Below are 22,706 nucleotides of genomic sequence, written 5' to 3'. Positions count from 1 at the left end.
TTTGGGCATTGTAGGCCGGTGGACCACTTTTTTTGCTGTCTAATACAACAACACTATTTAGCATAAAAAATATAAAAAGGCCACATATTTGCCAGTGTGGTATTTCCGTGACAGCCCTCATATATCTGCGTGCTCCAAGTTTGGTCATTGTAGGCCGGTGGACCCCTTTTTTTGCTGTCTGTTACTCTACTTATATACAGCACTATTTTGTATAAATTCACTTCACAAAAAAGCCCCCAAAAATTGAATACAGTATGTTATATCAGGCTGAGGCCTGCCTGGTGTTTGGGTTTGAAAAATCGTAGATTTGCAGGCATACTGATCAGATATTATTTCGCTATTAATAAATATAATTGTGTTGAGCATTTGAAATAATGCAGTAGTCCATTTAAAATGGGAAAGGCAAGGGACGGGGAAGTGGACGTGATGATGATGGTGCATGCAGAGGATGAGGCAGTGGCCAAGGTGAAAGTGGGCAGCAACAAAAACCCACATCTTCTCGCTCGACCTTCCTGTCCCAGTTTCTAGGTGACCGCAGCACACCACTATTGAAGCCAGAGCAGTGTGAAACGGTTGTTGGTTGGATAGCGAATAATGCTCCCAGTCACTTAGCCACCACCACCACAACCACCACCATGTCTTCCACACAGTCAAGTCTGAGTAGCCGTGAGTGTGGCCCAGATATTCCTCACCCTGATCCTCCTTCCTCCCACCATGCCGAGTGCCCTGAGACAACTGATCCCACACTTGGACACTCTGAAGAGCTGTTCACTTTTCCATTTCAAGATTCAGAACTCTCGGTCAGTCAACTTGAAGTGGGGACAGATGAGATCTCATGTAGAGATGCCCAAAGCTTTGACCAGCCCCGGTCACGTGAAGGCGATGGTGGGAAAGTGTCAGAAGAGGTGGACGATAATGAGACACAATAGCCAGAAAGTCAGGAGGTGGAGCAGGGTGCGGATGTGGAAGATGAGGTGGTGGATGACTATGTGACTGACCCTACCTGGCAGGAGGATGTGCAGAGTGAGGGCAGCAGCACACATGGGGAAGGAGGTATATCACCCCAACAGGCAGGAAGAAGCAGTGTGGTAGCCACAGACAGATGGCGTGCATCTGATCCCCGTAACACCAACATGAGTGAAGTTGCCATTCCAACTGTTAGATCTTCCCGAGTCTGGTTATTTTTTAACCCCTTCAAGACCTTGCCCTTTTCCGTTTTTGCGTTCTCGTTTTTCGCTCCCCTCTTTCCCAGAGCCATAACTTTTTTATTTTTCTGTCAATATGGCCATATGAGGGCTTGTTTTTTTGTGGGACAAGTTACACTTTTCAATGACATCATTGGTTTTAGCATAAAAAATATAGAGAATCCAGAGTTTTTTACGTATAAAAAGTATATATTTTTTATTTCATATAATTTAATAAGTTTTTTCCATTATAACAAGTATAAAGACAATCTGTCAATATGGACAACAAGATGATCCAAATCAGGTGAAAAAACGCTGTAAATAACGCTATAACCCAGGACTGACTATGTGCTGAATTTCTAATTATCGTTATTGGCTGCTGTTGTGAAATTGGATTCTGGGCTCCCCCGGTGGCCACTTGTGGAATTGAACTTGTGTGCATCATCCCCTCTGTTCACCTGCTCCTATCAGGATGTGGGAGTCGCTATATAACCTTGCTCCTCTGTCAGTTTCTTGCCGGTCAACAATGTAATCAGAAGCCTTCTGTGCTTGTTCCTGCTACTAGACAACTCCCAGCTAAGTTGGACTTTTGTCCTTGTGTGTTTTTGCATTTTGTTCCTGTTCACAGCTGCTGTTTCGTTACTGTGTCTGGAAAGCTCTTGTGATCGGAAATTGCCACTCTGGTGTTATGAGTTAATGCTAGAGTCTTAAAGGAATTTCTGGATGGTGTTTTGATAGGGTTTTCTGCTGACCATGAAAGTGCCCTTTCTGTCTTCATGCTATCTAGTAAGCGGACCTCGATTTTGCTAAACCTTTTTTCATACTACGTTTGTCATTTCATCTAAAATCACCGCCAATATATGTGGGGGCCTCTGTCTGCCTTTTGGGAAAATTTCTCTAGAGGTGAGCCAGGACTGTCTTTTCCTCTGCTAGGATTAGGTAGTTCTCCGGCTGGCGCTGGGCATCTAGGGTTAAAAAACGTAGGCATGCTACCCGGCCACTTCTAGTTGTGCGGCAGGTTTAGTTCATGGTCAGTATAGTTTCCATCTTCCAAGAGCTAGTTCTCATATATGCTGGGCTATGTTCTCTCGCCATTGAGAACCATGACAGTTTGACCGGCCCAAAAAAGGGTTAAATTACTGGCTGAGAAAGGAGAGAAAAAAGAAGTCTGCTACAATTTTTTTTTTTTTTTTTTCCCTCTAGTTCTGAGTGTGCTCTTAATTGAATCACTTGCTAGTCTGCCTATACTGCAGCCTTCCTCTCTTTCTCTCCTTCTTATCCTTGAATGGCTCTGTGTTCACCTGTTTCAAATGGATCTTCAGAGTGTAGCTACAGGTTTGAATAATCTCGCCACAAAGGTACAAAATTTGCAAGATTTTGTTGTTCATGCACCTATGTCTGAGCCTAGAATTCCTTTGCCTGAATTCTTCTCGGGGAATAGATCTCACTTTCAAAATTTTAAAAATAATTGCAAATTGTTTTTGTCCCTGAAGTCTCGCTCTGCCGGAGACCCTGCACAGCAGGTCAGGATTGTAATTTCCTTGCTCCGGGGCGACCCTCAAGACTGGGCTTTTGCATTGGCACCAGGGGATCCTGCGTTGCTCAATGTGGATGCGTTTTTTCTGGCCTTGGGGTTGCTTTATGAGGAACCTCATTTAGAGCTTCAGGCGGAAAAGGCCTTGATGTCCTTGTCTCAGGGGCAAGATGAAGCTGAAATATACTGCCAAAAATTCCGCAAATGGTCTGTGCTTACTCAGTGGAATGAGTGCGCCCTGGCGGCGATTTTCAGAGAAGGTCTCTCTGATGCCATTAAGGATGTTATGGTGGGGTTCCCTGTGCCTGCGAGTCTGAATGAGTCCATGACGATGGCTATTCAGATCGATAGGCGTCTGCGGGAGCGCAAACCTGTGCACCATTTGGCGGTGTCTACTGAGAAAACGCCAGAAAATATGCAATGTGATAGAATTCTGTCCAGAAGCGAGCGGCAGAATTTTAGACGAAAAAATGGGTTGTGCTTCTATTGTGGTGATTCAACTCATGTTATATCAGCATGCTTTAAGCGTACTAAGAAGCCTGACAAGTCTGTTTCAATTAGCACTTTACAGTCTAAGTTTATTCTATCTGTGACCCTGATTTGTTCTTTGTCATCTATTACCGCGGACGCCTATGTCGACTCTGGCGCTGCTTTGAGTCTTATGGATTGGTCCTTTGCCAAACGCTGTGGGTATGATTTGGAGCCATTGGAGGCTCCGATACCTCTGAAAGGGATTGACTCCACCCCATTGGCTAGTAATAAACCACAATACTGGACACAAGTGACTATGCGTGTTAATCCGGATCACCAGGAGTTTATTCGCTTTCTGGTGCTGTATAATCTACATGATGTTTTGGTGCTGGGATTGCCATGGCTGCAATCTCATAACCCAGTCCTCGACTGGAGAGCTATGTCTGTGTTAAGCTGGGGATGTAAAGGAACTCATGGGGACGTACCTTTGGTTTCCATTTCATCATCTATTCCCTCTGAGATTCCTGAATTCTTGTCTGACTTTCGTGACGTTTTTGAAGAACCCAAGGTTGGTTCACTACCTCCGCACCGGGAGTGCGATTGTGCCATAGACTTGATTCCGGGTAGTAAATACCCTAAGGGTCGTTTATTTAATCTGTCTGTGCCTGAACACGCTGCTATGCGAGAATATATAAAGGAGTCCTTGGAAAAGGGACATATTCGTCCTTCGTCATCTCCCTTAGGAGCCGGTTTTTTCTTTGTGTCTAAGAAAGACGGCTCTTTGAGGCCGTGTATTGATTATCGACTTTTGAATAAAATCACGGTTAAATATCAATATCCGTTACCACTGCTGACTGATTTGTTTGCTCGTATAAAGGGGGCCAAGTGGTTCTCTAAGATTGATCTCCGTGGGGCGTATAATTTGGTGCGAATCAAGCAGGGGGATGAGTGGAAGACCGCATTTAATACGCCCGAGGGCCATTTTGAGTATTTGGTGATGCCTTTTGGTCTTTCAAATGCCCCTTCAGTCTTCCAGTCCTTTATGCATGACATTTTCCGCGATTATTTGGATAAATTTATGATTGTTTATCTGGATGATATTCTGATTTTTTCGGATGACTGGGACTCTCATGTCCAGCAGGTCAGGAGGGTTTTTCAGGTTTTGCGGTCTAATTCCTTGTGTGTGAAGGGTTCTAAGTGTGTTTTTGGGGTTCAAAAGATTTCTTTCTTGGGATACATTTTTTCCCCCTCTTCCATCGAGATGGATCCTGTCAAGGTTCAGGCTATTGGTGATTGGACGCAACCCTCTTCTCTTAAGAGTCTTCAGAAATTTTTGGGCTTTGCTAACTTTTATCGTCGATTTATTGCTGGTTTTTCTGATGTTGTAAAACCATTGACTGATTTGACTAAGAAGGGTGCTGATGTTGCTGATTGGTCCCCTGATGCTGTGGAGGCCTTTCGGGAGCTCAAGCGCCGCTTTTCTTCCGCCCCAGTGTTGCGTCAGCCTGATGTTGCTCTTCCTTTTCAGGTTGAGGTCGACGCTTCTGAAATCGGAGCTGGGGCGGTGTTGTCGCAGAGAAGTTCCGACTGCTCCGTGATGAGACCTTGTGCTTTTTTTTCCCGTAAATTTTCGCCCGCCGAGCGGAATTATGATATTGGGAATCGGGAGCTTTTGGCCATGAAGTGGGCTTTTGAGGAGTGGCGTCACTGGCTTGAGGGGGCCAGACATCAGGTGGTGGTATTGACTGACCACAAAAATTTAATTTACCTTGAGTCTGCCAGGCGCCTGAATCCTAGACAGGCGCGCTGGTCGTTGTTTTTCTCTCGGTTTAATTTTGTGGTGTCGTACCTACCGGGTTCTAAGAATGTTTAGGCGGATGCCCTTTCTAGGAGTTTTGAGCCTGACTCCCCTGGTAATTCTGAGCCCACAGGTATCCTTAAAGATGGAGTGATATTGTCTGCCGTTTCTCCAGACCTGCGGCGGGCCTTGCAGGAGTTTCAGGCGGATAGACCTGATCGTTGCCCACCTGGTAGACTGTTTGTTCCTGATGATTGGACCAGTAGAGTCATCTCTGAGGTTCATTCTTCTGCGTTGGCAGGTCATCCTGGAATCTTTGGTACCAGGGATTTGGTGGCAAGGTCCTTCTGGTGGCCTTCCCTGTCACGAGATGTGCGAGGCTTTGTGCAGTCTTGTGACGTTTGTGCTCGGGCCAAGCCTTGTTGTTCTCGGGCTAGTGGATTGTTGTTGCCCTTGCCTATCCCGAAGAGGCCTTGGACGCACATCTCGATGGATTTTATTTCGGATCTGCCTGTTTCTCAGAAGATGTCTGTCATCTGGGTGGTGTGTGACCGTTTCTCTAAGATGGTCCATCTGGTTCCCTTGCCTAAGTTGCCTTCTTCTTCCGAGTTGGTTCCTCTGTTTTTTCAAAATGTTGTTCATTTGCATGGTATTCCTGAGAATATCGTTTCTGACAGAGGGACCCAATTCGTGTCTAGATTTTGGCGGGCATTCTGTGCTAGGATGGGCATAGATTTGTCTTTTTCGTCTGCTTTCCATCCTCAGACTAATGGCCAGACCGAGCGGACTAATCAGACCTTGGAGACATATTTGAGGTGTTTTGTGTCTGCGGATCAGGATGATTGGGTTGCTTTTTTGCCTTTGGCGGAGTTCGCCCTCAATAATCGGGCCAGCTCTGCCACCTTGGTGTCCCCGTTTTTCTGTAATTTGGGGTTTCATCCTCGATTTTCCTCCGGTCAAGTGGAATCTTCGGATTGTCCTGGAGTGGATGCTGTGGTGGAGAGGTTGCATCAGATTTGGGGGCAGGTGGTGGACAATTTGAAGTTGTCCCAGGAGAAGACTCAGCTTTTTGCCAACCGCCGTCGTCGTGTTGGTCCTCGGCTTTGTGTTGGGGACTTGGTGTGGTTGTCTTCTCGTTTTGTCCCTATGAGGGTTTCTTCTCCTAAGTTTAAGCCTCGGTTCATCGGCCCGTACAAGATATTGGAGATTCTTAACCCTGTGTCCTTCCGTTTGGACCTCCCTGCATCCTTTTCGATTCATAATGTTTTTCATCGGTCATTGTTGCGCATGTATGAGGTACCGGTTGTGCCTTCCGTTGAGCCTCCTGCTCCGGTGTTGGTTGAGGGTGAGTTGGAGTACGTTGTGGAAAAGATCTTAGACTCTCGTGTTTCCAGACGGAGACTCCAGTATCTGGTCAAATGGAAGGGATACGGTCAGGAGGATAATTCTTGGGTCACTGCCTCTGATGTTCATGCCTCCGATCTTGTCCGTGCCTTTCATAGGGCTCATCCTGATCGCCCTGGTGGTTCTGGTGAGGGTTCGGTGCCCCCTCCTTGAGGGGGGGGTACTGTTGTGAAATTGGATTCTGGGCTCCCCCGGTGGCCACTTGTGGAATTGAACTTGTGTGCATCATCCCCTCTGTTCACCTGCTCCTATCAGGATGTGGGAGTCGCTATATAACCTTGCTCCTCTGTCAGTTTCTTGCCGGTCAACAATGTAATCAGAAGCCTTCTGTGCTTGTTCCTGCTACTAGACAACTCCCAGCTAAGTTGGACTTTTGTCCTTGTGTGTTTTTGCATTTTGTTCCTGTTCACAGCTGCTGTTTCGTTACTGTGTCTGGAAAGCTCTTGTGATCGGAAATTGCCACTCTGGTGTTATGAGTTAATGCTAGAGTCTTAAAGGAATTTCTGGATGGTGTTTTGATAGGGTTTTCTGCTGACCATGAAAGTGCCCTTTCTGTCTTCATGCTATCTAGTAAGCGGACCTCGATTTTGCTAAACCTTTTTTCATACTACGTTTGTCATTTCATCTAAAATCACCGCCAATATATGTGGGGGCCTCTGTCTGCCTTTTGGGAAAATTTCTCTAGAGGTGAGCCAGGACTGTCTTTTCCTCTGCTAGGATTAGGTAGTTCTCCGGCTGGCGCTGGGCATCTAGGGTTAAAAAACGTAGGCATGCTACCCGGCCACTTCTAGTTGTGCGGCAGGTTTAGTTCATGGTCAGTATAGTTTCCATCTTCCAAGAGCTAGTTCTCATATATGCTGGGCTATGTTCTCTCGCCATTGAGAACCATGACAGGCTGCCCAATATAATGCACATGAATACAATTATAAATGTGAATGTCAACAACCACTTTATATAATTATTTATTGCGCAATTGCGCTTCTGTAAATCACATAAAACTATGGGTGTCACATTAAACTTCCAATGAGCATGTATAAAGTAATTACTGGATTACTTTATACATGCTCATTGGAAGTTTAATGTGACACCCATAGTTTTATGTGATTTACAGAAGCGCAATTGCGCAATAAATAATTATATAAAGTGGTTGTTGACATTCACATTTATAATTGTATTCATGTGCATTATATTGGGCAGCCAATAACGATAATTAGAAATTCAGCACATAGTCAGTCCTGGGTTATAGCGTTATTTACAGCGTTTTTTCACCTGATTTGGATCATCTTGTTGTCCATATTGACAGATTGTCTTTATACTTGTTATAATGGAAAAAACTTATTAAATTATATGAAATAAAAAATATATACTTTTTATACGTAAAAAACTCTGGATTCTCTATATTTTTTATGATTAAGTTGAGTTTAGTATATTTACCTATAGGTGTACTGCTGGTGTTTCTGCATATTGGTTTTAGCATGTTGTGTACTAGAAAACAGGAAACAAATTCCAAGTGCAGTGAAGTTGCAAAAAAAGTGCAATCCTACACTTGTTTTTTATTTGGCTTTTTTGCTAGGTTCACTAAATGCTAAAACTGGCATGCCTTTTTGATTCTCCAGGTCATTATGAGTTCATAGACACCAAACGTGTCTAGGTTACATTTTATCTAAGTGGTAAAAAAAAATTCCAAACTTTGCGAAAAAAAAATAGTGCAATTTTCCAATACCTGTAGCGTCTCCATTTTTCGTGGTCTGGGGTCAGGTGAGGGCTTATTTGTTGTGTGCCAAGCTGACGTTTTTAATGATACCATTTTGGTGCAGATACGTCTATTTGATTGCTCGTTATTGCATTTTAATGCAATGTCGCGGCGACCAAAAAAACGTAATTCTGCTGTTTAGCGATCAGGTTAATACTTTTTTTTTATTGATAGATTGGGCGATTCTGAATGCGGCAATACCAAATATGTGTAGGTTTGATTTTTTATTTTGTTTTATTTTGAATGGGGCGAAAGAGGGGTGATTTAAACTTTTATATTTTTTTTTATTTTTTTCATATTTTTTTAACCTTTTTTTTTTGCTTTTGCCATGCTTCAATAGACTCCATGGGAGGCTAGAAGCTGGCAATATCTGATCGTCTCTGTACATAGCAGCGATCATGATATCGCTCCTATGTAGCTGAATTACAGGCTTGCTATGAGCGCCAACCATAGGGTGGCACTCACAGCAAGCCGGCATCAGCAACCTTACAGGTCTCAAGGAGATCTCTGGTAGCTATGCGGACGCATCGCTGACCCCCAATCATGTGACGGGGGTCGGCGATGAGCTCATATCCGGCCCGATGGCTGGAAGCGCCGGTTAAATGCCGCTGTCAGCATTTGATATTTTAATAGTGGCGGATGAATCGTGAGTTCACCCGCCGCTATTGCGGGCACATGTCAGTTGTCCAATACAGCTGACATATCCCGGCTTTGATGCTGGCTCACCTCCCAAGCCCACATTAAAGCAGGGGATCCAACCTCTGCAGTAATAGTACGGCGGAGGTTGGTAAGGGGTTAAAGACTCTGTCAATAACCCCAAACTGGCCATTTGCAGCACCAGCCATGCACGCATCAGCAGAGTTAGCAAAACAACCAGCCTGACCACAACCAGCATGATCAGGAACATGGCAGCAAAGCACCCGAGTTTGTGGGCCGAACCCCAAGCTCCAGGACCACTGCCTGCAGGTCACACCACTGCTTCTTCCATTGTTTTGCATAGAAGCCAATCCCCAGTACACCGTGCATGTGAAGATGCCTCTAGCCCTGCACCTGTTGTGGCCCACAGTCAAGCAGCACCATCATCAAGCCCTGGCACGTCCTTGTCCCAGCACAGCCTTCAGTTGTCTATAACCCAATCTTTGGAACGCAAGCGGAAATACCCAGCCAACACCCCACAGGCCACGTTCCTATTTTCTAATATATCTCTTCTGCTTGCGCTTGCCTTTTAGCCTCGTTGAGATGGAAGCTTTCCACAACCTGATGGCGGCGGCCATCCCAAGGTACTCGGTCCCCAGTCGCCACTATTTCTCCTGGTGTGCCGTACCGGCATTACACCAGCATGTGTCCCACAACATTACCCGTGCCCTCAACAATGCTGTTACAGGGAAAGTCCACCTAACCACAACCACAGACATATATGGACAAGCGCTTGTGGGCAGGGACAGTACATCTCACTGACAGCACACTGGGTTAACATAATGGAACCACACTGGGACCCAGTCGGACCTTGGGATGGAACACATCCTCCCCACGCCAAGGATTGCTGGCCTTACATCAGTCAGGGTTGCCCCCACAGTCTACAGCTCCTGCACCTCCTCCTCCTCTTTATCCTCCATATTTGAAATCAACACATCATTCAGTAGCTGGAAGCACTGCAGCACTGCCTCAGCCAAGCAGCAACAGGCTGTGCTGAAGCTAATCTGCATAGGTGACAAACCTCACAATGCAGAAGAGTTGTGAAAGAGCAGTCAGATGTTTGGATGACACTGCTGAACCTACAGCCAGGCATGGTCATGTGTGACAATGGCCGTAACCTGGTGGCGGCTCTGAGGCAAGGTGAGCTCACACACGTACCTTGCTTGGCCCATGTGCTTAACCTCGTGGTTCAGCATTTTCTGAAAAGCTACCCGGAGCTGCCAGATCTGCTAGTGAAAGTACGCCATCTGTCTGCCCATTTAAAAAAGTCAGCTACAGCTTCAGCCACCATTGCCATGCTTCAGCAGCATTTGCAGCTTCCAGCTCACCGGCTGGTGTGTGATGTCCCCATGCCCTGGAACTCTATGCTGCATATGTTGGAAAGGATTTGTGAGCAGAAGAGGGCAGTTGTTGACTACCAACATCAACAAGGCCGTCGATATTCAGTTCAGACTCCACACATAAAACCTCAGGAGTGGACGTGGATGTCTGACATATGTACCATCCTCCAAAACTTTGAGGACTGCAAGATGGTGAGCGGCGATGACGCCATAATTAGCATCACCATCCTGCTTCTCAGCATTCTGAAAACCTCTCTGCTTACAATTAAAGAGGATGCATTGCAGGCAGAGCACGAGGACATGGAGCAAGGAACCATACAGGAGGATTACACTCAGCCCAGCCTCATGTCTTCTCAACGTGGATTGGTAGTCAATGAGGAGGAGGAGGAAGAACAGGAGCTACTTTTTATTTATACTTTTTTTATAGATGGTACTACAAACACAGCTGTCATACCATCTGTTCAGCGGAGATGGCCTGAGGACAGGGAGAAGGAGGATGATAAGGAAAAGGAGGACAGCATGGTCAGTCGTCCTGTTGGTGAGGACACGGAAGTCTTGCCTGTTAGCAGTCTGGCACACATGGCTGACTTTATGTTGATCTGCGTTTCACGTGACACTTGCATTATAAAAATTTTGGGTGACACTCTGTTATGATCCCAATGGCAGAGGATCTCTGATATTCCGGCAAGATAGCAAAAATATAAATACTGCTCTAGGGAGGTGGAAACTGGGCTAACCGCATACCTGATCCTGACACAAACAACTAAAAGTAGCCGGTGAACGTGCCTACGTTGGTTCTAGATGTCTCGAGCCAGCCGGAGAACTGACTACCCCTAGAGGGAAAAAATAAGACCTCGCTTGCCTCCAGAGAAATTGAACCCCAAAGATATAAAAAGCCCCCAACAAATAATAACGGTGAGGCAAGAGGAAAACACAAACGTAGAGATGAACTAGATTCAGCAAAGTGAGGCCCAATAGTCTAGATAGCAGAAAATAGATAGTGGACTATGCGGTTAGCAGAAAACCCTACAAAACATCCACGCTGAACATTCAAGAACCCCCACATCGACTGACGGTGTGGAGGGAGAATATCAGCCCCCTAGAGCTTCCAGCGAGTCAAAAATCAAATGTAAAGCAAGCTGGACAAAAACACTGAATAATGCAAACGATCCAAATTGTACAAAACAGACTTAGCTTTTCTTGCATGAGGCAGACTGAAAGGAATCCGGAGGAGACCAAATAGGTCTGGATACAACGATGCCAGGCAAGAGACTGAGTCCAGAGGAGACTCAAATAGGAAACACCCGCTGCTTAACGACACAGCTGGAGCTCAGGCCTGCAACAAGACATACCTAACACAATACCGTTAGTGACCACCAGAGGGAGCCCAGAAACACAGTTCACAACAGTACCCCCCCCCTTGAGGAGGGGTCACCGAACCCTCACCAAGACCCCCAGGGCGATCAGGATGAGCAGCGTGAAAGGCATGAACCAAATCAGCCGCATGAACATCAGAGGCGACAACCCAGGAATTATCCTCCTGACCATAGCCTTTCCACTTAACTAAATACTGGAGTTTCCATCTAGAGATACGAGAATCCAGAATCTTCTCCACCACGTACTCCAACTCGCCCTCAACCAAAACCGGGGCAGGAGGCTCAACAGCAGGAACCATAGGCACCACGTACCGCCGCAACAAGGACCTATGGAACACATTATGAATAGCAAAAGACGCTGGAAGGTCCAAGCGAAAAGACACCGGGTTAAGGATTTCCAAAATCTTATAAGGACCGATAAAGCTAGGCTTGAACTTAGGAGAGGAGACTTTCAAAGGAACATGCCGAGAAGACAACCAAATCCCCAACACGAAGTCGGGGACCCACACCGCGGCGGCGGTTGGCAAACCGCTTGGCCTTGTCTTGTGACAATTTCAAATTGTCCACCACATGGTTCCAAATCCGCTGCAACCTATCCACCACAGAATCAACCCCAGGACAGTCAGAAGGTTCAACCTGACCCGAGGAGAAACGAGGATGAAAACCAGAGATGCAGAAAAAGGGTGAAACCAAGGTGGCAGAACTAGCCCGATTATTAAGGGCAAACTCGGCCAGTGGCAAAAAGGTAACCCAGTCGTCCTGATCAGCAGAAACAAAACATCTCAAATAAGTCTCTAACGTCTGATTAGTTCGCTCGGTCTGGCCATTAGTCTGAGGATGAAAAGCCGACGAAAAAGACAAATCAATACCCATCTTAGCACAAAAGGATCGCCAGAATCTGGACACAAACTGGGATCCTCTGTCAGATACAATATTCTCAGGGATGCCATGCAAACGAACCACATTCTGAAAGAACAAAGGAACCAAATCAGAGGAGGAAGGCAACTTAGGCAAGGGCACCAAATGGACCATTTTAGAAAAACGATCGCACACCACCCAGATGACAGACATCTTCCGAGACACCGGAAGATCTGAAATGAAATCCATGGAAATGTGCGTCCAAGGCCTCTTCGGGATAGGCAAGGGCAAAAGCAACCCGCTGGCACGAGAACAGCAAGGCTTAGCCCGAGCACAAATCCCACAGGACTGCACAAAAGAACGCACATCCCGCGACAAGGAAGGCCACCAAAAGGACCTGGCCACCAAATCTCTGGTACCGAAAATCCCAGGATGTCCCGCCAACACCGAAGAATGAACCTCAGAAATAACTCTGTTGGTCCATCCATCAGGGACAAACAATCTCTCTGGTGGACAACGATCAGGCCTATCAGCCTGAAATTTTTGCAGCCCTCGTCGCAAATCTGGGGAAATGGCAGACAAAATTACTCCCTCTCTGAGAATACCAGCCGGCTCAGAGACTCCCGGAGAATCAGGCACAAAACTCCTAGAAAGTGCATCAGCCTTCACGTTCTTCGAACCAGGCAGGTACGAGACCACAAAGTCAAAACGGGAGAAAAACAACGACCAACGGGCCTGTCTAGGATTCAGGCGCTTGGCAGACTCGAGGTAAATCAGATTTTTATGATCAGTCAAGACCACCACACGATGTCTAGCTCCCTCGAGCCAATGTCGCCACTCCTCAAATGCCCACTTCATGGCCAACAACTCCCAATTACCAACATCGTAGTTCCGCTCAGCAGGCGAAAATTTCCTTGAAAAGATTGCGCATGGCTACATCACGGAGCCATCAGAACTTTTTTGCGACAAAACAGCCCCTGCACCAATTTCAGAAGCATCAACTTCAACCTGGAAGGGAAGAGAGACATCCGGCTGGCACAAGACTGGCGCTGAAGTACACCGACGCTTCAGCTCCCGAAAGGCCTCCACGGCCGCAGGAGACCAATTCGCAACATCAGAACCCTTCTTGGTCATATCCGTCAAAGGTTTAACCACGCTGGAGAAATTAGCGATAAAACGACGGTAAAAATTAGCAAAGCCCAAGAACTTCTGCAGGCTCTTAACAGACGTGGGCTGAGTCCAGTCATGAATGGCACGGACCTTAACTGGGTCCATCTCCACAGTAGAAGGGGAAAAAATAAAACCCAAAAAAGAAACCTTCTGTACCCCAAAGGTACATTTTGAGCCCTTCACAAATAGAGCATTCTCCCGCAAAACCTGAAACACCATCCTGACCTGGTTCACATGGGACTCCCAATCATCAGAAAAAACCAAAATATCATCCAGATAAATAATCATAAATTTATCCAGATATTTCCGGAAGATGTCATGCATGAAGGACTGAAACACAGAAGGAGCATTAGATAATCCGAAAGGCATCACCAGGTACTCAAAATGACCCTCAGGCGTATTAAATGCCGTTTTCCATTCATCTCCCTGCTTTATGCGCACAAGGTTATACGCACCACGAAGATCTATCTTGGTGAACCAACTGGATCCCTTAATCCGAGCAAACAAATCAGACAACAATGGCAAAGGATACTGAAATTTAACAGTGATCTTATTCAGAAGACGATAATCAATACAAGGTCTCAGAGACCCGTCTTTCTTGCCCACAAAAAAGAATCCTGCACCAAGAGGGGACGAGGATGGGCGAATATGTCCCTTCTCCAAAGACTCCTTTATATAACTTCGCATCGCGGCATGCTCTGGCACAGATAAATTAAAGAGTCGTCCCTTAGGAAATTTACTACCAGGAATCAAATCTATAGCACAATCACAGTCCCTATGAGGAGGAAGGGCACTGGACCTGGCCTCATTAAATACATCCTGAAAGTCTGACAAAAACTCAGGGATCTCAGAAGGAGTAGAAGAAGCAATAGACACCAATGGAGAATCGCCATGAATCCCCTGACACCCCCAACTAGACACAGTCATAGCTTTCCAATCTAAAACTGGATTATGGGCCTGTAACCATGGCAGACCCAAAACGACAACATCATGCATTTTATGCAGTACCAAAAAACGAATCACCTCCTGATGTACAGGAGTCATGCACATGGTCACCTGCGTCCAATACTGAGGTTTATTCTCTGCCAATGGTGTAGAATCAATTCCTCTAAGAGGAATAGGATGTTCCAAAGGCTCCAGGACAAAACCGCAGCGCTTGGCAAACGACAAATCCATCAGACTTAAAGTAGCACCAGAATCCACAAAAGCCATAACTGAGTAAGAAGATAATGAACAAATTAAAGTCACAGTCAAAATAAACTTAGGCTGAAATGTACCAATGGCGACAGGATTAACTTTTTTCTTTAAACGTTTAGAGCATGCTGAGATAACATGTGTTGAATCACCACAGTAGAAACACAACCCATTTTGACGTCTATGATTTTGTCGCTCGGCTCTGGTCAGAATTCTGTCACATTGCATAGAATCAAGTGACCGTTCAGACAGCACCGCCAAAGGATTATCAGATTTGCGCTCCTGCAAACGTCGATCAATTTGAATGGCTAGAGCCATTGAATCATTTAGACCTGTAGGGATAGGAAACCCCACCATCACATCTTTAATGGCTTCAGAAAGACCATTTCTGAAATTTGCGGCCAGTGCACACTCATTCCATTAAGTAAGCACGGACCATTTCCGAAATTTTTGGCAATATACCTCAGCTTCGTCCTGACCCTGAGAGATAACCAGCAACATTTTTTCAGCCTGATTTTCAAGATTAGGCTCCTCATAAAGCAAACCAAGTGCCAGAAAAAACGCATCAACATTCACCAATGCAGGATCTCCTGGCGCCAGAGAGAAGGCCCAATCCTGAGGGTCGCCGCGCAAGAAGGAAATAACAATCTTAACTTGCTGAGCAGAATCACCAGAGGAACGAGGTTTCAGAGACAGAAACAATTTACAATTATTCCTAAAATTCAGGAATTTAGATCTATCTCCAAAAAACGGCTCAGGAATAGGTATTTTTGGTTCAGACATAGGGCTATGGATAACAAAATCCTGAATGCTTTGCACCCTAGCAGCAAGCTGATCCACACTAGAAGTCAAAGTCTGGACATTCATATCTGCAGCAGAGTTTCAGCCACTCAGAGAAAAAGGGGATGGAAGAAGCTAGGCAAACTGCAGAAAAAAAAACAAAAACTCAGAACTTCTTCTTAATCCCGCTTCTGCGATGCATTAAACATTTTCTTTAGGCCTGGCATTCTGTTATGATCCCAATGGCAGAGGATCTCTGATATTCCGGCAAGATAGCAAAAATATAAATACTGCTCTAGGGAGGTGGAAACTGGGCTAACCGCATACCTGATCCTGACACAAACAACTAAAAGTAGCCGGTGAACGTGCCTACGTTGGTTCTAGACGTCTCGAGCCAGCCGGAGAACTGACTACCCCTAGAGGGAAAAAATAAGACCTCGCTTGCCTCCAGAGAAATTGAACCCCAAAGATATAGAAAGCCCCCAACAAATAATAACGGTGAGGCAAGAGGAAAACACAAATGTAGAGATGAACTAGATTCAGCAAAGTGAGGCCCAATAGTCTAGATAGCAGAAAATAGATAGTGGACTATGCGGTTAGCATAAAACCCTACAAAACATCCACGCTGAACATTCAAGAACCCCCACATCGACTGACGGTGTGGGGGGAGAATATCAGCCCCCTAGAGCTTCCAGCGAGTCAAAAATCAAATGTAAAGCAAGCTGGACAAAAACACTGAATAATGCAAACGATCCAAATTGTACAAAACAGACTTAGCTTTTCTTGCATGAGGCAGACTGAAAGGAATCCGGAGGAGACCAAATAGGTCTGGATACAACGATGCCAGGCAAGAGACTGAGTCCAGAGGAGACTCAAATAGGAAACACCCGCTGCTTAACGACACAGCTGGAGCTCAGGCCTGCAACAAGACATACCTAACACAATACCGTTAGTGACCACCAGAGGGAGCCCAGAAACACAGTTCACAACAACACTCATTACTGGTTGGTGACACTTCTAGACCCATGCTACAAGGAGAACATTCAATCTCTTCTACCAGAGGCAGAGAGGTGTACTAAATGTTGCAATACCAGAGGGCCCTTGTAGTGGAATTACTTAGAAAATTCCCATGTGAGAGCACTGGCATCAGTACAATCCAGCTCAGGCAGGGGAACAATGGCAAAGTTCTAGGACAGTTTTTTCAGACCCTCCCATTGTGACAGCACAGAGGCAAGGGGTGCTGTCACAAGAAGTGGAATGTTTGGGAAGATGGTGAGGGAGTACCTTGCAGATCGTACAAACGTCCTGAAGGACTTAGGGTATGTGTCCACGTTCAGGATTGCATCAGGATTTGGTCAGGATTTTTCATCAGTATTTGTAAGCCAAAACCAGGAGTGGAACAATTAGAGGAAAAGTATAATAGAAACATATGCTCCACTTCTGCATTTATCACCCACTCCTGGTTTTGGCTTACAAATACTGATGAAAAATCCTGACCAAATCCTGATGCAATCCTGAACGTGGACACATACCCTAAGGGGCCGATATGGATGGAGTGTAAAGAGTTAACGCAAGGACAATGTATGTGAGTGAATGCAACAGCCTGGATATAAATTATACAAATGCATAGGGTGAATATTTGTTGCAATCCAAATGCACTGGGAATAGGTTTGTTTAAATGTCTTACCTGTCTCATGCCCTGCCTAAATGCAATGATTAACTGCAAGGTACTTTGAAAAATGTACTTATAATAAATGTACATAAATGCAATCCCAAGCTATGTCTAAATATATAGGAGGCTTGCTCTAAGATCTATCACTATTTTACCTCATTAGCAATCAATCAACTAATTTAAAACAGCAAGAGACAATAAATGTAGTGACAAATAAAAAAGTTTGCAGGCCTACATGGATCATAAACCTCCTTGAGAAAGTTACATGACATCACAGCATTAAGGGACCAGCAGAGTAAGATGAATGAGCTATATACCATTAGATATGCTTGCAGACAAGGAGTAGAAATGACTGAAGACATGCAGGATCTATGCAGTAGTTGACTGAGCTATATACCTGTATGAAGAGAAAAGATATGAGTGTTAGATTCTGCCATGATTAACTGCAAGTTACTTTGAAAAATGTGCTTAGAATAAATGTGCATAAATGCAACCACTACATCAATTCTTTCAGTGTTTTACTGCAGTTTTTACCTAACCCATACCAACCAAACTTATCAGCAGTAAAAAGCACAAAAATGCATAACAATGCACAGAAAACACATACAAATGTGTGGAATGTCTGCTGCTGTTTTCCAGGCATATTGCATGCAGAAATATTTGTATCAAAAACTACATGTGAACATTCCATTACTATGTTAACTTAATACTATCTCTACCCCATTTTCTCTTCCAGGTCAATATTAAAAACATGCAAGTTGACAGGGTTTCTTCAGCAGGCATGAAAAATATCTTTATTAGTGGTGAAAATTTGCAGGAACTGCAAAGGGTACTTTTATTTGATACCAGCAGCTGCAAACCTGAAGTGTAAGTATGTCTCTGCATGAAGCCTGTACTGTATGAAGCCTGTTTCTAAAGTAGCTATCATTTAAAGAATCACTCCCACTAACTTTTTTATACATTTAAATGTGTGTACATGCTTGTAATGTAGTGAGTGTATTAATATATTCATCTACCGCCGCCTTCTCCACAATCCAACACAGTTCTTCTGCTCTTCTGAGAGACATCAGAGCAATTGCAACTAGCCAGCTCATTCTATACTCTATACGTGGGCTGGAAGTCGACTTTACATATGAAATCCTATATTGCCTTGTTCTGATGCTCCATAGGATTTTATTGTAAAATCGATTCCCAGGTCACGCAGAGCGCAGTGTGACCCAAAAGAGACTGCAGAGTGGTCACATCACAGAAAAGCAGAGCAGAACAGCGCTGGACACCAAAGAAAACAGCGGTAGATTAATATATTAATCCACAGACACTACATTATATGCATGTACATACAAATTTAATGAATAAAAAAGTTAGTGGCAGAGTTTCTTTAAGAATTTTATTAGTCAAGTAGTAGTACAACCGAAGATATCTTTGTATTGCCTTCCTTTCCCTCTTGCATATAGCACTAATGAATTCACTTTACATTCTGCACACATGAACCAGAGAGGTTTCATTGAGAAATCATGTAACAGTTGCTGCCTATTGAAGTCTATAGAGAAGAGCAGCTGCAGAGGAAGAAAGGCCCAGACACTTAGATGATACTGCATCTTCAAGTAAGGCTGGAGTCACACCAGGGTATGGTATCTGAAGCGAGAGCATCGGATGCGATATGAATATGACCCACGGCTCCTGCTCTGCTGCGAACGGGAGTCGAGTGTCAACACTACTGTGCTCCGATCCTCACACAGAGAGGATCAGAGCACAGCTTCAGAGGTGACAGAGAATTTAATTTCTCCATCCCCTCTGCTGCTGGTATCATCGTATGTCGCACCATACTCGGGTGATATCATAGTGCTGTGCGTTGTGTCACTCACACCCATACACTTATATGGGTTCAAGTGAGCGGAGTCTTGACTTGGCCTGAGAAAATAATCGCAGATCTGAGCTGGCCCATAGAGTAAAACTGGGCCGAGTGCTACAACACTCGATGCACTGTTTATGAGAAACATCATAGCAGCTAGTACAGAACTCCTGGAAATTGCAGTATACAAATCATATAATGGCCAGAAATACTGTTATTCCTAATGTACACACACAACAGCTTAGTCTGAAAATGATATAAAGTGAGGAAAATAAGTATTTGATACATTGCCGATTTTGTAAGTTTTCCCATCTACAATGAATGGAGAGGTCTGTAATTTTTATCGTAGCTGCGCTTCAACTGTGAAAGACAAAATCTTAAAAACAAATCCAGAAACTCACATTATATGATTTTTACATAATTAATTTCAATTTTATTGCATGAAATAAGTATTTGATACAATAGAAAAACAGAACTTCATATTTGGTACAGAAACCTTCATTTGCAATTACAAGATCAGACATTTCCTGTAGTTCTTCACCAAGTTTGCACACACTGCAGCAAGGATATTGGCCCAATCCTCCATATAAATCTTCTCCAGATCTTTCAGGTTTCAGGGCTGTTGCTGGGCAACATTGAATTTCATCTTCCTCCAAAGATTTTTTATTGGGTTAAGGTCTGGAGACTGGCTAGGCCACTCCAGACCCTTGAAATACGGAGCCACTCCTTAGTTTTCCTGGCTGTGTGTTTCAGGTCACTGTAATGTGGGAAGACCCAGCCACAACCTATTTTCAATGCTCTTACTGAGGGAGGGTGGTTGTTGGCCAAAATCTTGTGATACATGACCCCATCCATCCTCTCTTCAATACAGTGCAGTCATCCTGTCTCCTTTTCAGAAAAGCACCCCCCACCTTGCTTGATGGTTGGGACAGTGTTATTGGGGTTGTACTCATCCTGCTTCTTCCTCCAAACATGGCGAGTGAAGTTGATATCAAAAAGATCTATTTTGGTCTCATCTGACGACGTGACTTTCTCCCATGCCTCCTCTGGTCATCCATATGGTCATGGGCGAACTTCAAAAAGGTCTAGACATGTGCTGGCATGAGCAGGGGGACCTTGCGTTCCCTGCTGGATTTTTATCCATCAAAGCATAGTGTGTTACTAATAGTAATGTTTGAGACTGTGGTTCCAGCTCTCTTCAGGTAATTGACCAGATCCTCCCATGTAGTTCTGGGCTGATTCCTGATTTATCACTGAATCATTCTTACCCACAAGGTGAGTTCTTGCATGGAGCCCCAGGCCGAGGAGGATTGATAGTAATTTTGTGTTTCTTCCATTTTCTAAAAATTGTGCCAACAATTGTTGTTTTCTCACCAAGCTTGAATATTCTCCTGTAGACCATCTCAGCCTTGTGCAGGTCTACAATTTGTCCCTGGTGTCTTTAGACATCTCTTTGGTCTTGTCTATGTTGGAGACGTTGGAGTGTGATTGATTGAGCATGTGGACATGTGTCTTTTATGTAGGTAACTAGTTCAGATTTGTGCAAATAATACAGGTATTGAATGCAGAGTAGAAGGGCTTCTTAAAGAAAAACTAACAGGGCTGTGAGAGACAGAATTGTTGCTAGTTGATAGGTGACCAAATACACTGCTCAAGCCATAAAGGGAACACTAAAATATCACTTAATAAAATGTTCCAGTTGCAAATAAGTGGAAAATCAAATTACAGGCTGATCCTACTTTGGTGGAAATGCCTCTAGACAAGGAGATGATGCGCAGTAGTGTTTTTGGCCTCCACATGCCTGTATGACCTCCCCACAATGCCTGGGCATGCTCCTGATGAGGGATGTTCTCCTGAGGAATTTCCTCCCAGACGTGGATTAAATCATCAGTCGACTCCTGGAGAGTCTGTGTTGTAATGAGATTGGTGAATGGAACAATCCATGATGTCCCAGATGTGTTCAATTGGATTCAGGCCTGGGGAACGGGCAAGCCTGTCCATAGCATCAATGCCCTCATCATGCAGAAACTGCTGACACACTTCAGCCACATGAGGTCTAGCATTGTCATGCATCAGAAGAAACCCATGGCACAGTGTACCTTTATATGGTCTCACAATGGTCTGAGGATATCATCCTGGTACCTAATGGCATCAGGGTACCCCTGGCTAGCATATTGAGGGCTATGCAACCCTCCAAAGAACTGCTTCCCCACACCATTACTGACCGATCATGCTGGAGATTATTACAGCAGCAGAACGTTCTCCACGGTGTCTCCAGACTCTGCTATGTCTGTCACATATCCTAAGTGTGAACCTTCTCTCATGCGTGAAGAGCACAGAACGTCAATGTCAAATCTGCCAAATTTGGTGTCTTCTGGCAAATGGCAATCACACTGCACAGTGTTGGGCTGTAAGCACAACACCCAATTGTGGACATTGGGCCCTCATACCACCCTCATGTCTGTTTTTGACAGTTTGAACAGACACATGAATGTTAGTGGAATGCTGGAGGTCATTTTTCAGGGCTCTTGCACTGCTTCTTCTATTCCTCCTTGCACAAAGGAGAAGGTAGCGGTCCTGCTTTTTTTTGCTTGTTGTCCTCTTAAGGCCCCCTCCATGTCTCCTGGTGTACTGGCCTGTCTCCTGGTATCTGCTCCATGCTCTGGACACTGTGTTGACAGACACAGCTACCCTTCTTGCCATAGCTCACGTTGATGTGCCATCCTGGATTAGATACACTACCTGAACAACTTCTGTGGGACTATGAGGATAGCTTTATACCGTATGGACTATGGGGAGTGCATTCTACTATATGGAGGACTATGTGGGTGCATTATACTATATAGATTACTATATGATGCATGCTACTATATGGAAGACTATGAGGAGAGCATTATACTATATAGAGGGCAATATGGATGCTAATATAATATTTGGAGGGCTATGTGGGAGCCTTTATACTTTATGGAGGGTTATTTGGGGAACATTATACTCTATGCAAGTAATTATATAGTATGAAGGATATTATGAGGTCCATCGTACTGAGATGGAGCCATTATGCTGGTTGGAGGGCTAGTGGGGGACATTATACAGTGAGGTCAGGTGTGTGTCCATTATACAATATGTAGGCCCATTATATTGCATGGAGGGCTATGTAGGGGTCGCGGTTGAGGGATCATACTTATGATGCTAGCCACTTCTTAAGGCCAAGACATGAGTCAGAATAGTCAAGGAGACCAAGGTCAAAAGCCAGGAGGGTTCATCATATACAGAAGGAAGAGACAAAAGCGTGGTCAGGTAATGTTCCGAGGTCAGAATATGAGGAGGATAGCGAATCAGAGCAGAAGGGGTTAAACAAACGAATGGTCAAAGTGAAGTCCAAGGTCAGGCAACAAAAGATCAAGCATACCGAACTCAAGGCATAGGAAGTACAAGCCTCGCTAGCTGAACGTATGTCTGAAACAGCTCAGTTAATTAGCATGGCAATCACTTGGGGTAATGAACACTTGGAGACAGGCAACGCATTCCAGTATCAGATTGGATAGTCATGCTGTCAATCAACACACTGACAGCTTCAGCACACCACTCTATTAGATTGGATGACCGCGCTGTCAGTGACTGTAT

The 22,706-nt window shown here is 44.8% G+C and overlaps 1 protein-coding gene across 1 annotated transcript in view; it reads left to right on the top strand.

The window, feature by feature from the left end:
- Window positions 1-22,706, top strand: part of PLXNC1 (plexin C1) — a 551,210-nt gene that overhangs the window by 210,119 nt on the left and 318,385 nt on the right. Inside the window, exon 10 of the mRNA XM_077265401.1 lies at window positions 17,967-18,097. Within this exon, the coding sequence (XP_077121516.1) occupies window positions 17,967-18,097 (131 nt within the window). The remainder of the gene's footprint in view (window positions 1-17,966; window positions 18,098-22,706) is intronic.

Source organism: Ranitomeya variabilis, chromosome 5, assembly GCF_051348905.1.
Source record: "Ranitomeya variabilis isolate aRanVar5 chromosome 5, aRanVar5.hap1, whole genome shotgun sequence".
In the NCBI taxonomy this organism is placed as follows: domain Eukaryota; kingdom Metazoa; phylum Chordata; class Amphibia; order Anura; family Dendrobatidae; genus Ranitomeya; species Ranitomeya variabilis.
Note: the sequence above shows the minus strand (reverse complement) of the source record. Positions and strands in the feature narration are given on the sequence as shown.